We start from the raw sequence: 16,840 nt of genomic DNA, 5'->3' as shown, positions 1-16,840 counted from the left end.
CCCATCTCTACTAAAAATACAAAAATTAGTTGGGCGTGGTGATGCATGCCTGTAATCCCAGCTACTTAGGCGGCTGAGGCAGGAGAATTGCTTGAACCCAGGAGGTGGAGGTTTCAGTGACCGGAGATCGCGCCATTGCACTCCAGCCTGGGTGACAGAGTGAGACTGCCTCAAACGAAGAAAAAAAAAATCCTAATTAAAGGCTACTATACATCCACTAAACTGGCCAAATTCGAAAGACTGACAACACCAAGTGTTAGCAAGGTCGTGGAGCAACTGGAACTCTTTTACAGTGTTGCTGGGAATGTAAAATGGTACCATCGTTATGGAAAACTGGTAGTTTTTCTAAAATTAAACATATACCTACTCTGTGACCTAACAATTCCACTCTGAGGTATTTACCCAAGAGAAATGAAAACATAGATACAAAAAGACTAGTACCAATGTTTAATAGCCATTTTATTATTAATAGCTAAAAACTGGAAACAGCCCAAGTGTACAACAATAGAAGAATAAACTCTGGTATATTTATACATTGAATACCTAAGTGAGATAAAGGAATGAGTTACTGATAAATGTGATAACATGAATGAATTCCAAAAACATGATGAGGAACTAATATCTTACACAAAAGAATAGATACTGTGGTTCAATTTGTATAAAATTCTAAAACAGGCAGTCTTCCATGGGAAAAAAAAATCAGAATAGTTGTTACCTCTGGGGTGATCAAGTAAGGATTGACTGGTATAGTTTGAGGTATTTGGCATCTGACCAAAGATTTAAAATATGACCATTGTACAGGGTTGCATGAGAGAGTAAATTCATCACAGTATGAGACTGTCCAGAGGCATATGGCAAGGGGCCACCATCCAGAAGGGAAGGAGGGCAGGGGAGAAAAGAATCAGAGCAGATATTTCTGGAGAGAACATGTCCATTCCTCAGTAGTGTGGAATGGCTAGGTCAGAGAGCTCTAAAGGGCAGGAGCATCTTGGGGGTTTCATAACCACAGACACTCTCTTATCAATGGCCAGCAGGTGCTGGGTGTAGTTCGATGGAGTATGCAAAGCAGGCAGGCTTTACTGGCTAAAAATCTGATTGATTGGGCTATTTTTAAAATACTTCGATATATAAAAATTTGAGTTTGGTACTAATGAGGTTTTGAACTAACAGGTCTCAGCCTGCAGTAAAGAAATAACTCAGGAGCCAATCCATAGAGACTATATTTGGTTAATTTATATAATATTTGAGAAGGGGCAAGAGGGAATTATTTGGAGTGATGATCATTTTCTAAATCTTGTTAGAGGCTTAGATTACACAGATGAGTACATTTGTCAAAAGTCAGTGGATATACACCTAAGATTTGTGCATTTTGTTGTAAATTTTATATCAAAAGAAAAATTCAAAATAAATCATTGAACTCTAGTTAATGATATGTATGCTGAAGCATTCAGGGGGATATGTACTGCCTGTATGTAGTTTACACTGAAATGCCAAAAATAAAATGAATTATTCAATGGATGGTTGGATAGGTATTTAATAAAGCAAGTATAGTAAAATAATAATGGTAGAATCTAGATTGAGATACATATACATGTGTTTATTATAAAACTATTTCAACTTTTCTTTGTTTCAAAATTTTCATAATGAAATATTAAAGACAACTGTGTGTAGAATAGACTCAGGACCAGTTAGGATGCTATACCATTGTATTAAAAAACATTACAGAGTTTTATAGTTCTTGACCAACTATAAAATGATCATTTGACTAACTGATCTGTGGCATTTGATCTGTTACAGGGAAAGTCCTTCTGCTAGTGTTGACACGTGCACATTTCTGTCATCATTTGTGTGCTCCAGTAGGACTCTGCTGATTGATGGCCGGGCAGAACTCAAAAGAGGCCTCCAGAGGCAGGAGCGGCATCTTTTTCTATTCAATGATCTGTTTGTTGTGGCCAAAATCAAGTACGTATACTATATACTCCTGATTATCATTATAAAATTGCACTTTTACTAACAAAGATACCCTTTCTACTCAATGCTTACTGTAAGAAGGTTTTGCCTCTGTTACTATAGGTAATGTCTAAAGTGATTTTATGCCCTTTTTTGCAAAAAAAAAAAAAAACAAAAAGGTTGTTCATTTTTTCAACAAGTGTTTATTTAGGTTCTGTTCTGTGCCATGTCCAGAATAAATGTAGGAAAATTCAATGAAGAATGTGATGGGTATGGTCCCTGCTCTTTGGGAGCTTATATTCTAATGTGGGAGCTTACAGTCTTATGCATGGGATGAGGGGGAATGACAAATTGTGATTAGTACTATGAAGAAAATAGGGTGCTGGGTGAAGTAAAAGATGGCATATATGTTAGGTAGGTGTAGTCAGGGGAAAAATTCAGTGAAGTATGAAAAGCAATCAGCCATTCAGATATTGGGAGGATGAGCATTCCAGGGAGAGGGCACAGCAGGTGCAAAGATAGTTGAGGAAAGCTTGGCCCTTGGAGGAGTTAAAAGAAGGCCTGTGTAACTGGAGCATAACAAGCCAAGGAGAGTAAGATGAATTAAGATTAGATAAGTAGATAAGGGTTAGGTTATAAGGACCTTTGTAGGCTATATTAATTATCTATTGCTATTTAACAAATTACCCAAAAACATTACAGTTTAAAACTATAAATGTCTCATGCATTTCTCTGAGTCAGGAGTCTGAGAGTGTTTCACTGGATGGTTCTGGCTTATGAGCCTTCATGAGGGCCCTCAAGCTTGTTGGCTTGGGTTAAAGTCATCTCAAAGCTCACCTGGAGCTGGAGAATCTACTTCGAAGCTCACTCAAGTGGATGCTGTTAGCCTTAGTTCCTCAGTAGCTTGTGGCCAGAGGCTTGAGTTCCTCTTCACATGGATGAGTAAAAGGCTCCAACTAAATACTCATTTATAAGAGATGGTATAGAATGCTTAGTGAATTGTTTATACATTTTTTTAAAATTAAAGGCAAGCATAATGATGAGAACTGTTTCGGAATGTGATTCGGATGGAAGGAATGCCTACAGATGTAGTTTTGGAGTGGATATGGTATTATAGGAATAAAGAGAAAGAAAAAGTTTCTCCAGCCACATCTTTGCACTAGGTCCATTTGAAGTTCTAAGTTGGGAAACTATTAATAGAGGAACAAGTCATTATTTTCAAAAAACAGTTATTCCCTTATTTAAAAATTATTAGATGAGTTCTCTATGCTAAGTATTATAATAGGAGAATCACAAAGATTTCGTTTAATTTTCCTGACAATCCTCCAAGATAAGAGTTGTTTCAGATATTGAACACTGAGGCTCAGGAAGGTTTGTTATATACTAAGAAATGGCAGGGCTGGGGTTTGAATCTCGACCTTACTTCCAACGGCTGGCTCTTTCTATACTTTTTAGCACATGGTACTCATTAGGTATATAGCTCAGCCTGGAGGTAAATAGACAACATAATTTTTTATAATAACCAGTTTTCTGAACCTTAAGATCTTAAAGACGATTTACTTATAGCATGCATTCAGTTCTTATGGAAGAATGTATTTTCCTTCACCTTTTTCGGATATTTCCCCCCTTAGCAGTTACAATGATAATTAGAATACAGGACCTCTGTTTTTTTACCTGAGGTTATTTATTGTTCTGTATACTGTTAGCATATAAGTTGTTTTTATGGAACCTATGTTTTGCTAAAAATATTTTATAGAAAGACAGTTTCTTTTTCACTAGAATATTGCTGTTTTTAGATATATTGGCAAAATGTGTACTCATTGTCTGCTTCTGTAGCTGACTTTTTATTTTGATTGTCCCTTTCTCACATAAGGTTATACCACTTTTTCCCATACACTGTTTTTGAGATAACTGTATCCACTTCAATGTTTTTGTGAAGTGAAAAAAAGTCTATCAATTGATTTAAATGCTGTTATTTAAGAGGTTCAAATTATGAAAGATTATTTTAAGTACTTTTTATACCCATTGGGAATATTTAAAAGTGTGAGTGATCTAAGTTATTTTTTGGCATAAATCCAAAACCCCTGAGATGGAACATACATATTTGAGATTATTACTATTATTATTATTATTAAATCCTGCCACTTTGCAAAAATTTTGACCACCATTTTTTAGGAAATTGATTACATGATCATTCCACAGCAAAGATTTAGTTATATTCACAGATCCTTCTTAATATGAAAGAACTTAATTTTTATGAAATAACCAAAAGCAAATAGTCCCTGTAATTCCAAACCTATGTATTTTAGGTCACTTCTTACCCTTGGATGAAGGATTGAGTGTTACCCTGGATCAATTAATTTGTTGAAATAATCTGAAATTAGCAATTAAGTCTCTTACTGAGCCATAGGAGACAAGGAGGGGACCTTAGGTTCCATACTACATCAGCTCATCTTCAGGCTTCTTTTAGTTACTGCTTTCAGTCCTTAGGTTGGGCCTAGAGAAATAAACTTGAGTGGGATAAATAATCAACTGCTACATATTTGTTCAGCGAATTTTAGTAAGTACAACAATAAAGCGGGTGTTAAATGCTTCCTTCAATTGACTGAATTATTATATTTGATCTGTTTTGTACTGGATGCTGACAGTATTTGCTGAAAATTGTTTTGAGTTTATGGTAATTCTTTTCCATACTAAATTAGTAAAGTATTAAAGCCAGATGGGTACTTGGGGACCATTTTTTATATTCATTTGGAAGATAAATAGGTTACTTTTCCAATAAAATCATGAGTTTTCATTTTTAAAAAAACAGGATCTGTTTTACAAACATTAAATTATTTAGAAAGAAGTTTACTATTCTCTCTGATAATAACCATGGAGCACCCATATGGAATTTACAGAAAGGATGAATGACTGTATTTACCTCACATGCTCATAAGTCATCACTATTATCATATTTTATGAGAATAAGCAAATAGTAATGAGTTCTCTTTAGGTGAAGAAGATGAAATAAATTTATTAATAGAATTACCATCAGATATTTGTGGAATATATAATGATCTCTACCCTAAAACATATTCGGTAAGACATCCCTATCTTAGAATGGGGAGAAATCTCCCTGGAATCCTGTGTATTTCATCAGTTCACTGGAAATTTTTCCAGTATGAAGATAGGAGGATAGGAAAGCAAAGTGTATCTGTCAGCTTAATAAATTTGTAGTAAGGGACTACATTGTCGAAATAAAGAATTTGGCCAGGTGCAGTGGCTCACACCTGTAATCCTAGCACTTTGGGAGGCCAAGGCAGACAGATGACCTGAGGTTAGGAGTTTGAGACCAGCCTGACCAACATGGCAAAACCCCATCTCTACTAAAAATACGAAAAAAAAAAGTAGCTGGGCATGGTGGCAGGCACCTGTAATCCCAGCTACTTGGGAGGCTGAGGCATGAGAATCACTTGAACCTGAGGGGTGGTGGTTGCAGTGAGCCAAGATCACACCAATGCACTCCAGCCTGGGTGACAAGAGTGAAACTCTGTCTCAAAAAAAAAAAAAAATTTATTTTAGGGGGTTTTGTTCAGTCTGTTCATATTGGATTCACACTTTTTAATTCCTGTCTTTGTAATACTATTGGAGATAGTCATTGTCATGCTATTGGAGCCAGTCCACATTAAATTAGCATTTTTTAATTTCTATAGTCTAATACTATGGGAAATTGAAAGTGAAAAATCTGAAGAACCATTCTATGACCCCAAGAATGCCCATTTTAATATAAAACTTTAGTGGAATACTTCTTTTAAATATTTTCAAACTAGTCCATCTAGCTTTATGTTCATAAGTGTTCATGAGATTTCTTCCTCCGCCTCCATAATAGCCATATCAGAAAGCCGTGTAGCTCTGCAGAGATTAAAAAAACAAAAAGCCAAAGATAGAAAAGCTGAAGAGAACTTCATGGAAAATATAATTTCACCCAGGTTTCAGGTGCTTTTTAGGAATAGCGATATCCAGGACTTTTTATAGATGTCTAGTGGTTAAGAGCATAAATAAGCTCAGGAGTCAGCACTGTCCAAGTTTAAATTCTAGCTCTGCTACTTAAGCTGTGTGACTTTTAGCAGGTTAACCTCTCTACGACTCCATTTCCTTACCTATAAAATTCCTGAGGATCAAGCTAAATAATGTGTGTAAAGTATTTACAACAATAGTATATGGTAAGTTCTCAATAAATATTAGCCGTTGTTTTTATTATAGGAGAATGGAAGTCATTGTTCATACTTTTAGACAGTTGCTTGTTTTGGAAATCGGGGTAGATAATGTAGCACCTTATTGATCTAGGGAAAGGATCTTTGGGATGACTTTTTTCCCAGGTCAATGGATGTGGATGTTCCCACATGATATCTGCAGTATCTACTAAGATAGAGACTTGCATCAGAAAATACAAAATACATGAAAACAAATATGGAAAGATACCTGTTTTTTCAAAAGATGTGTAGTTTTAGTTTTATATTACCCAAACAGTTGGCATCAACAAATAAGATTTGGTCTGTAATTGGGTCTGTTTTATTTTTAAAATCTAAAGATTCATAACAATAGGGGGGGAAATATTGAAATATAGGAAGAAGCCTTAATGCCACAAGACACTTTCTAATACACTTAAATTCTATGGGAAGCATACATGAGGCTTTGAATCTAGATTTTCCTTCAGTTCCTGCAAAATCCTTTTTCATCTTATGAATTTCACTGAAAATTTTTAACTTTAAATAATCCATGAATCAGAGGAATTTTAGGGATACTTCCATATAAGTTACCTTTGATTTCATTTTAACTTTTAGTATTTACACAAATGGTTCTGAATGCCAAGAGGTACCCATGTTTTCCTGAGCATTCTCTTTATCCTTGTTGTTGCCTTCTATTTAAATCTCAGGTCCCTGCTAGCATTAAACCTGACAATTAGGTCAAGAGATATGGTGGTTTCCATATCAGGAGTCTACGGGGATTAGGTAGAAATTGTCTAAAAGCAATTTCACTTGAATTAAAATAGATCACCTTCAAGGTCCCCAGAGATGAATGTTAATTGTGTCAATCCTACTTTTTTTTTTTTCAAGTTTGGTTTAGGTTCTTTTTGGGGGGCTGCAGATTTTTACTTTTAGCCAGAATATAAGGGGAAATGGTTGAACAAAATCTAAGAAAGGAAATTTAAAATAACCTATGCTTCTAAAGCCTAGAAAATCTTGTAACCACTTCATTGAAAATGTATTATAAATTATTCTAATTAACTACAGGGATTTTTTTAGTGCATCTCTCTTAAAATGAAAATTTTATAAACATTTTAATAAATCCTGTGTATTTTCTGTTTTCAGCCAAATTGTTTTGGAAATTAGCAAGTTATAAATAATAAATGAATTAATATTTTGTAACAGCAGTACAAATTAGGTTTTTAATGCAGTGCTTGACATACAGAAAAATAAGGTGGCCAGTTTATGGCTATTTCTTGCCATAAATGCAGGCATGAGGACTAATTGTTTCACCAATGTTTCAAAGATCGTCTTGGGCCAAGGTAGCCAACCCTGTTTTAGTTTACTCTTCTAGGCACTGAAGATAAAAACACTGAATAAGACACTTGGCCCATGATTAGTGAAAAATGGTCCTTTTATCACAAGTACAGAAGCTCCCATAAATTATTTTTCTTCTAAAAAAAAAAGGATACATGTGCAGAATGTGCAGGTTTGTTACATAGGGATATGTGTGCCATGGTGGTTTGCGGCACCTATTGACCCGTCCTCTAAGTTCCCTCCCCTCAGCCCCCACCCCTCAACAGGCCATGGTATGTGTTATTCCCCTCTCTGTGTCTATGTGTTCTCAATGTTCAACTCCCACTTATGAGTGAGAACATGTGGTAGTTGATTTTCTGTACCTGTGTTAGTTTGCTGAGGATGATGGCTTCCAGAGAAGCTCCCATAAAATTTAAGAAACAAAATAACAAAAGGTTCTGTTTGGTTTTTATCTTTCTAGATATAACAATAACTTTAAGATAAAAAATAAAATTAAATTAACTGATATGTGGACAGCAAGCTGTGTGGATGAAGTGGGAGAAGGCAACACCAATGCCATGAAATCCTTTGTTTTGGGCTGGCCCACGGTGAACTTTGTGGCCACTTTCAGGTAAGAATCACAGCTTGTCCTCTATTTACCTGGGTTAGCTACTATGATCATTTCTAGGACTGAAATTTAAAAAATAATAATAATCAAATGTTATTCATCTAATTTTTAAGAGGGAAGTATTTTGTTCTGATTGTGTATTAAGTCAGTAACTCATCTGTTGACACATACACCCAACCAAAATACTTGTATGCCATATATTTCTCCCAATGGGCTTTTGATTAAAATATGTGAAAATTAATGGTAAATATTGGGAACTCTTGGGATCATTTACCTTGGTTTGACTTGTTATTTTTGTGGAAAAAAAAAAACAGGAACTTCCAGGAATATGGAAGGGGAATAGAGTAGTCCCATCTTTAGGAACCCCTCTTCAACATCCTCTTCCTTAATATGTAGGTATTTGTTTTACATATTGAGCTTTTAAGTCTTATCAGTCTTTTCAAACCACTGAAAAAGACCTTCATTGAAGCAAATTGTATAGTCCAATTAAGTTTCAGTAAGTGGTTTATACTCTCGAATTTTTAAATAGTGTTTTATTATACAAATAAAACTAATGTCATGAAATACTGGTTACTTAAATTGTGTAGCAGGTTTTCAGTTGGTGTCTATAGAGATGTGACAACGAAAAGCAAAGGTATCATTTTAAGGAGTCAGAGCTTCCCAAGACTTATTCCTGTGCTAGGATGGGGTTGGAGAATGTATGAATGCAGAATATTTGTCCTCTTCTAATGAACATGCTTAATTGGCACCGTCCAGTTCAGAGTGAACAATCACAGTCACAACCTGTGATTTTGAATAACTGTGTCCCAACCTCTCCAGTATTTGTTTTACACTTAAAGTTAGTGTTCATCCCATGCACATGATGCTTTTTGTTTTGCTTCTCTTCTTGCTACCACAAAACTCCTAGGACATCATCCTAAAGCCAGACAACTAAAATTTTCCACGATGTTAATCTATTAAAAGATAGGCATGTCATTAAATTCTATTATGTACTATTTGGCCTACCACAAGATTTTAAGAACTAATTTGGAAAAAAAAAAAAGTGTTTGTTTCATTCTCAACATATCTTTTCCATGACAGATTTCTCTAGATATTATCATTTCCTATTGCTTAATCTCCTTGGAGTTACAGGTGAAAGGACGTAATTTTAAGTGAGGGTATGACTACATGACATTTTTAATCAAGGAATTTTCGTGAAACTTCTTTTATCTTAAGAAGAGGGGAAAATGTGGAAACAAGTTTTACCTATATTATATTATTCAAACTATGGTTCTTTAACCAAATGATCAAGGTTAATATCACCAGTGATGTCACGTAGGTAAAATGTACTCCTTGGTATATTGTGATGAGAAGAACAATTAACCTTGTGATCTTCCTCCCAAAAACCTTTAACTCCAGTCTAATCATGAGGAAATCATTGAACAAACACACATTGAGATACATTATGCAGGATACCTGACCAGCACTCCTTAAAATATTCAAGGTCAAAAAAACAAAATCAGAGAAAGACTGAGAAATGGTCATAGATCAGTTACTAAAGAGATATAATAATTATAATGTATTCTAGATTAGCTTCTAGAACAGAAAAAGGACATTAATGGGAAAAATGGTGAAATCTGAATAAAGTCAAGAGTTTGATAGTAATGTACTAATATTAGTTTCTTAGTTTTGACAAATGGGCCATGATAATGTAAAAGAATAATATTAGATTCCTCTAAACTTAAACAGCATCAGAACTATGTAGGGAATCTCTGTATTATCTTTGTAACTTTTATGGAAATCTAAAATTTCTGAATTTATTTTTTTTAAAAAGTGAAGTGTTGAGGAGTTCTGCCTCTGATATGTCAGAGTGAAGTCTTTTGGAGAGGAATTTAAACTTGGAAGTAGGCACAAGTACTGGGTGAGTTTCCTGTTTTTAAGGCCTTAGCCTGAGGGCAGGGTACAGTTACATCATAGTGTAGGACAACTAAAACTGGCAGAAACAGTCTTTCTGAGCTGAAGAACCAGAGGACAGAAGCCATGTCATCCACAGCTATTGTGGGATGAGGGGGAGAATCTCAAAAAGGAAAGTAGCAGAGAAGGCAAGCTCCAAATTCTATGTATAAACACTGCCCAAATCTCTGACTGGTCACCAAACCCCACATGCATGAGATAGACTGAAAGCATCTTGAGCTAAGACTGAAAGCGTTGAACTGAGCTGCAACCCATCACAGATGAAATAGAGTTTGTAGCATCATCTAATCAAGTTAGTTTCTGCTAAAACAAAAATATCAACACCGTTCCACAAATATAACAGAATACAGTCTCTGAAACATTTGGAATGTCCAGAATACAATCTAAAATATCTTGACATATGAAGAACAAGGAAAAAGATAATCAACAGAGACCAATCTTAAAATGATTCATATGTTGAATTACCAGAAAAGAATTTTAAAACAGCTTTCATAAGTAAGCATGGCAGGTAAAAGGAAAATTCAATTTAAATTAATAAAAAGATAGTAAATATCAGCAGAGAAATAGAAAATACCAAAAAGGGCCAAATGTAAATTCTAGAACTGAAAACTACAATATTTTAAATAAAATATTTTCTGAGTGGCCTTCTTTGCAGAATGGAAATGAAAGAGGAATTGGTGAACTTGAAGGTTTATCAATACAAATTGTCTAATCTGAGGAACAGAAAAAAAACAAAGATTTTTTAAAGGAAAAATGTGTCACAGACTTGTGGGAATGTATCAAAAAGTATAATATACATCTCATTGGAATTACAGAAAGAGGAGAGGAAATGGGGCTGAAGAAATAGTGCTTAAAAACTACCCAAATTTGGTAAAAGGCATAAATATTCACATTCAGCAAGCTCACTGAACTCTAGACAATGTGACTATTAAGAAAACTATACCTGGTCATGTTATAAACTACTATAAACTACCATAAATCAAAGATAAGAGAAAAATCTTGAAAGCAGTCAGATAAAAACAATGTATTACAAATAGGAAAATGACAATTTGAATTATTATGGCCCTTTCATTAGAAACTATGGAGGTTAGAAGACAGTGGAACTTTATTTATTTATTTATTTGTTTGTTTATTTATTTATTTATTTATTTATTTTTGAGATGGAGTTTTGCTGTTGTTACCCAAGCCATAGTGCAATAGCATGATCTCGGCTCACTGCAACCTCTGCCTCCCAGGTTCAAGTGATTCTCCTGCCTCACCCTCCTGAGTAGCTGGGATTACAGGTGCGCACCACCATGCCCAGCTAATTTTTTTGTATTTTTAGTAGAAATGGAGCTTCCCCATGTTGGCCAGACTGGTCTCAAACTCCTGACCTCAGGTGATCCGCCTGCCTTGGCCTCCCAAAGTGCTGGGATTACAGGAGTGAGCCACCATGCACAGCTGACAATGGAATATATTTTTTAAAGTGTTGAAACAAAAACCTTTTAACTTAGAATACAATATTCAGCAAAAATATTATTTATAAATGAAGGTAGAGTGAAGATTTTAAAAAAAAAAACTATAAGGCCGGGCGTGGTGGCTCAAGCCTGTAATCCCAGCACTTTGGGAGGCCGAGGCGGGCGGATCACAAGGTCAGGAGATCGAGACCACAGTGAAACCCCGTCTCTACCAAAAATACAAAAAAATTAGCCGGGCGCGGTGGCGGGCGCCTGTAGTCCCAGCTACTCAGGAGGCTGAGGCAGGAGAATGGCGGGAACCCGGGAGGCGGAGCTTGCAGTGAGCCGAGATCGCGCCACTGCACTCCAGCCTGGGCAACAGCGTGAGACTCCGTCTCAAAAAAAAAAAAAAAAAAAAAAAAAAAAAAAACTATAATAATTTATTACTAGCAGAACTGTCTTACCAAAAAAAAAAAAATGTTAACACAAATTTTCACACTGAAGTGAAATACAAGAGGGAAGCTCAGATCTTTAGGAAGGAGTGGCAATCATTGGAAATGTTAGGGAAATCTAGGTCATGATTCATTTAAAATTCCATCGGGTAGCGAGTTAAAGAAGCAGTCTCTCCAGTTACTATAATAAGTGTTTTTTGTAAATATAGCCAGCCACAGTGGCTGGTGCCTGTAATCCCAACTGCTTGAAAGGCTGAGGTGAGAGGACCACTTGAGGGGAGGAGTTTTGAGACCAGACTGGTCAATATAGCAAGATTCCATCCCTACAAAAAAAGTCAAAATATTACGCAGGCATGGTAGCATACACCTGCAGTCTCAGCTACTTGGGAGGCTGAGGTGGAGGATTGCTTGAGGCCATAGACCTGGGCAATATAGACCCCATCTCTAAAAAAATGTTTAAATTAGCTGAGCATGGTGGTACCCATCTGTAGTCTTAGCTACTTGGGAGGATGTGGCAGGAGCTTTGTTTGAGGCCAGGAATTCAAGGCTGCAGTGAGCTGTGACTGCACTACTACACTCCAACCTGGGCAATATCTCTAGCCTGAGCAAGACTTGGTCTCAAAAAAATAAAAATAAAAAGTAAAAACTAATAGCATTGAAATCTAAGACTGACAATTGCCAGAATCTTTGAAAAACTCTCCATTGAGTCAAATTGAGGAAAGAGCAGACAATCAATGTGAACTTTTCATGCTTTACTTGAAAACAGGGTAGTCACATCCCAAAAAAGCCCAAAAGGAATTTCATCTCTATCACTACATATACTCTGATTCACCAACTTAGGATCTATATCTACCAGAAAAATAGGTGCTGCACCTTGATTTTACAAATAATGGTACTATGGAATGGGAAAATTATTCAAAAAACACAGGAAGTACTTGAATCTGACAGTAGTCTGTCTATAAGAATCAGAAAATAATATGTTAACTTAAGTACCTACTGTGAATCTTAGACTACAAACTCAGGTATGCATGTTTATTTATAGATCAAATTAAAACTCATCTTAAACCCCCATTTTGCCAGGCTGGTAGGAAATCAGATTTTCTTCTTTACTGGAACTGCTGTTTTTGTAAGGTAGAACTATAATACAGGAGATTTCTAAGATGCCTCCAAAACAGACAAAGGGCTTCTGACTTTAGTCTATTGTGGTCACTGCTGACATTTTTTTCTATGCTCAGAGTTGTCCCTGTATATCCAGAGATGTTCTGCTTCTTTGCCATAAGGGGCGGGCAGAGGGTGGGTGGAAGATATCTTTGCTGATATAAAAACTTTGGTGCCTAGGACCCAGCCTCCCTAATGACTCCTTAAAGTCATTTCCTCTGGGTTCTTTCTGTTTCCTTCGGGCACCTTAACTGAGTGACATATGGTTCCCGGCTCACTGTCAGTGATGACAGGCCTCTATCTCCTCTAATCTGCCATGCCCTTTTTATTTTCCAAGATACACTGCTTTCTCCTGTCTTGGATCTTACTATCTTTTTAAGGGGTTTAAGTATTTATAAAACCCAGAGATAGCCATTGACTTTGAAGTACTTCTATTTTTAGTCCCTTAAAAATGCCTGAGATTCAGAATTACTAAAGAAAGGGAGTCCTGGATTCAGGTATAGAGCAGGGGGGAAAGGGAAATATATAAGAAGATTACACAAATTCATCTCCATACGTTAACCTGACACATTTCATAATTTATATTTTGAAGTAATATATGCTATATATTCAAACAAGGGAACACAGCAATGAAAATGAATTGGCCGGGCGCAGTGGTTCATTCTTGTAATCCCAGCACCTTAGGAGGCCAAGGCAGGCAGATCACCTGAGATTGGGAGTTCGAGACCAGCCTGGCCAACATGGAGAAACGCTGTCTCTACTAAAAACTACAAAATTAGCCAGGCGTGGTGGTACATGCCTGTAATCCCAGCTACTCGGGAGGCTGAGGCAGGAGAATCGCTTGAACCCAGGAGGCCGAGGTTGTGGTGAGCCAAGATTACACCATTGCACTCCATCCGGGGCAAAAAGAGTGAAACTCCGTCTCAAAAAAAAAAAAAAAGAAAAAGAAAAAAAATAATTATCTAAAACTACATATAGTAATATAATTAAATATTATAAACATAATGTTCAAAGAACCCAGACACAAAATAGTATATACTTTATGGTTACATTTATATAAAGTACCCAAACATGCAAAACTATTCTATGCTATTGGAAGTCAGGATAGTGGAAACTACTGCCTGGAAAAGAACATAAGGGACCTTCCAAGGTGATTTTCTATTTCATGATCTGGGTGCTGGTTTATGTGAGTGTGTTCAGGTTGTTAAAATTCTTCAAGCTGTACATGTAAGCTTTGTGCAGTTTTCTCTATATATCTTTTATTTCAGTTAAAAATTTTAAAAATACTAAGTGTCTTAAAGGGACAATTTTCTTTAACTGCTTTGAAAAACGTTAGCAGGTCTGAAGCAAACCTCTTATCTATTTCTCAACAGATTTTTGCTAAATAAATCCAAGACTTGACATAAGTGAACCCAGAAAATCTATTTTAGAAAAGAGAGTACATCAAAAGATAGTAAGGAATTGTGAAAGATGGAAAATGTATGCTCAATGGTAAAAAAAAAAAAAAAAAAGTTATACACTTTCTGATGGCCAATCCTGGCAGATTGCTTATGGAGAAAATTGCTAAACAACAAAGTTAGTGAATAAATGTATTTTTGGAAATAATAAAATAACTAGGATTTCCAACATCTCTAAAAAGATTAGAAAATTAGCCAGGCCTTGTGGCATGCATCTGTAGCCCCAGATACTTAGAAAGCTGAGCCAGCATGATCTCTTGAGCCCCAGGAGTTCAAGGCTGCAGTGAGCCATGATCATGCCTCTATACTCCAGCCTGGGCAACAGAGCAAGACCCCTGTCTTTAAAAAAAATGAGAGAGAAATATGATTTTAAAAGTTTGTTAGTGACAAGACTACATAGGAATAAACTTTAAATTATTTTTAATCTTAAGAATTAATAGTGAAATCAGCATAAAAATTAATGCTAATTTAGTTGCAAATTGATCTTAATCAGACGGTTATAGTTATTAAGAATAAGTTTTCAACTAACAAATTTACTAAATGATAACCTTGCTGCATGTGATTTTTAAAAATGTTTCTTTTCCTAATAGCAAACTGGTTTCTGGGCAAAGAGATTTCCATTCACATGCCAAATTTCTCTTAATCTCTGTATTCTCAATATTAACCATACTTTCTATTTGTATGGCCGTTTGAGCTACAAAAATACTAACCCAGTTTCATAGATGTAGAAACGGAGGCTTAGAGGTTAAATGACTTGCCCATGATTGTCTAGCTTGCATATAATTTTGAAACCAAGTGTTAGATTCCAAATCAAGTACTCTTTCCACTATAGGAACTGTCTCTCAGTGATACGATACCACTTGTAAAAAAGCAGTAAAGTAGAAAAGAGGGTTTGTCTTAGATCCATCCAAAAGGATTTAATAAAACTACGTTTGACTGTAGTTTTTCCAAAGGGATATTTTCACTGCAGAGTTCTCCAGAACACAATTATGCCAAGGTTGCAGCTTATGTGTGCAACTGCATTAGTAACAACAGGCTGTTGACATTTTCATCTGGATTGACAATCCTAAATCTGTTAGCATAGGTATTTTATGTGGTTTAATTTTTCTCTCCCATTTTCTTTGATTGCAGTTCTCCAGAACAAAAGGACAAATGGCTCTCTCTCCTTCAGAGGTATTTTTTCAGTATTCATATTTTTAATCTTTAACCTTTAATAAATGAAGACATTTTCTGCAGAGATGTGCCCCAAATTATTCCCCTTCTCCTTAGTCGAAATTGTTCATTTGTCCTCTAAATAAGCTGCTGTTTATATTGTACACTAGCTACTTACTTGCTATAAATAATGTTCTCTCATTACATGTATTTCTTAACTTTCTAGGAAGGAGAACATTGAGGTCTAGTTACATCATTTTAGACAGAAGTTAGTCAATAATCTCCTCTCTTTTTCCATTGTCTCCAGCCTACCAATTGGAGCTAACAGTTTCCTCAAAGTATGTATTAAGTTTCCATAAATGCAGGGTTTTCTGCTAAGCACCTCAAAAATAATGGTAGTTATTATCCCTACCATTGAGCATGCAGACTAGAATGATTGATTTAGGCTCATCTATTAGACTTACAGTCCTTCCCTCCCTCCTGTCCTCTCTCCCTCTCCACACAATAGGATAACCAAGATTTACACCCTACTGGGGAGTTAAATGAGAAGTACAAGGCCATTGCTTTGGTTTGACCTTATAAAATATTTATTATATATGTTCCTATACTTATCAGTAAGGTGCTGGACCTGTCCAAAGAAGACAGGGAAACTTTGAGGGTAAAACATTACCCAGAGGTGCCCTAACCTGGTTGTGCTTCTCAAACCTCACTTGACCTGGATGTCCTATTTTTTTGTGCCCATGCCTAATGTCCTGAATTTTTTTATTCTCTTCCAACCCATAATGTAATCTGACTTTGCTGAGTCTTCTCATCTATCTTTTTAAAAAATAGCATATAAGTATATTGGAAATATTAGCAAAATAGGTTGATTTTTAAAATAAGCCATTAGCGAATTCCATCTGACTCAGTGTTGTTTTGGGTTGTTGTTGCATTTGATTAGATACATCAATCTAGAGAAAGAAAAGGACTATCCGAAGAGCATTCCCCTCAAAATCTTCGCCAAGGACATTGGGAATTGTGCCTATGTAAGTGTTTCTAAGCCAGAAAATTAAATTCCAAGTCCCTGCATAAGATAGAACACTATGGATAAGAAGAGAGACAGGCAGGCAGGAAGGCAGACTGTGTATGT

The 16,840-nt window shown here is 35.9% G+C and overlaps 1 protein-coding gene across 4 annotated transcripts in view; it reads left to right on the top strand.

The window, feature by feature from the left end:
- LOC105493640 (Rho GTPase activating protein 20) overlaps positions 1-16,840 on the top strand; it is a 124,607-nt gene that overhangs the window by 73,172 nt on the left and 34,595 nt on the right. For 3 of the 4 annotated variants that reach the window (XM_071075569.1, XM_011761452.2, XM_011761453.3), the window contains exons 3-6: positions 1,798-1,962; positions 7,957-8,106; positions 15,691-15,732; positions 16,652-16,736. In XM_071075569.1, the coding sequence (XP_070931670.1) occupies positions 1,798-1,962; positions 7,957-8,106; positions 15,691-15,732; positions 16,652-16,736 (442 nt within the window). Of the gene's footprint in view, positions 1-1,797; positions 1,963-7,956; positions 8,107-15,690; positions 15,733-16,651; positions 16,737-16,840 lie in introns of those variants that run through there. The other variant, XM_011761454.2, reaches the window with a different exon arrangement.

The sequence above is a fragment of the Macaca nemestrina genome, chromosome 12 (genome assembly GCF_043159975.1).
Source record: "Macaca nemestrina isolate mMacNem1 chromosome 12, mMacNem.hap1, whole genome shotgun sequence".
Classification (NCBI taxonomy): domain Eukaryota; kingdom Metazoa; phylum Chordata; class Mammalia; order Primates; family Cercopithecidae; genus Macaca; species Macaca nemestrina.
This window is presented reverse-complemented; position numbering and strand designations above follow the sequence as displayed.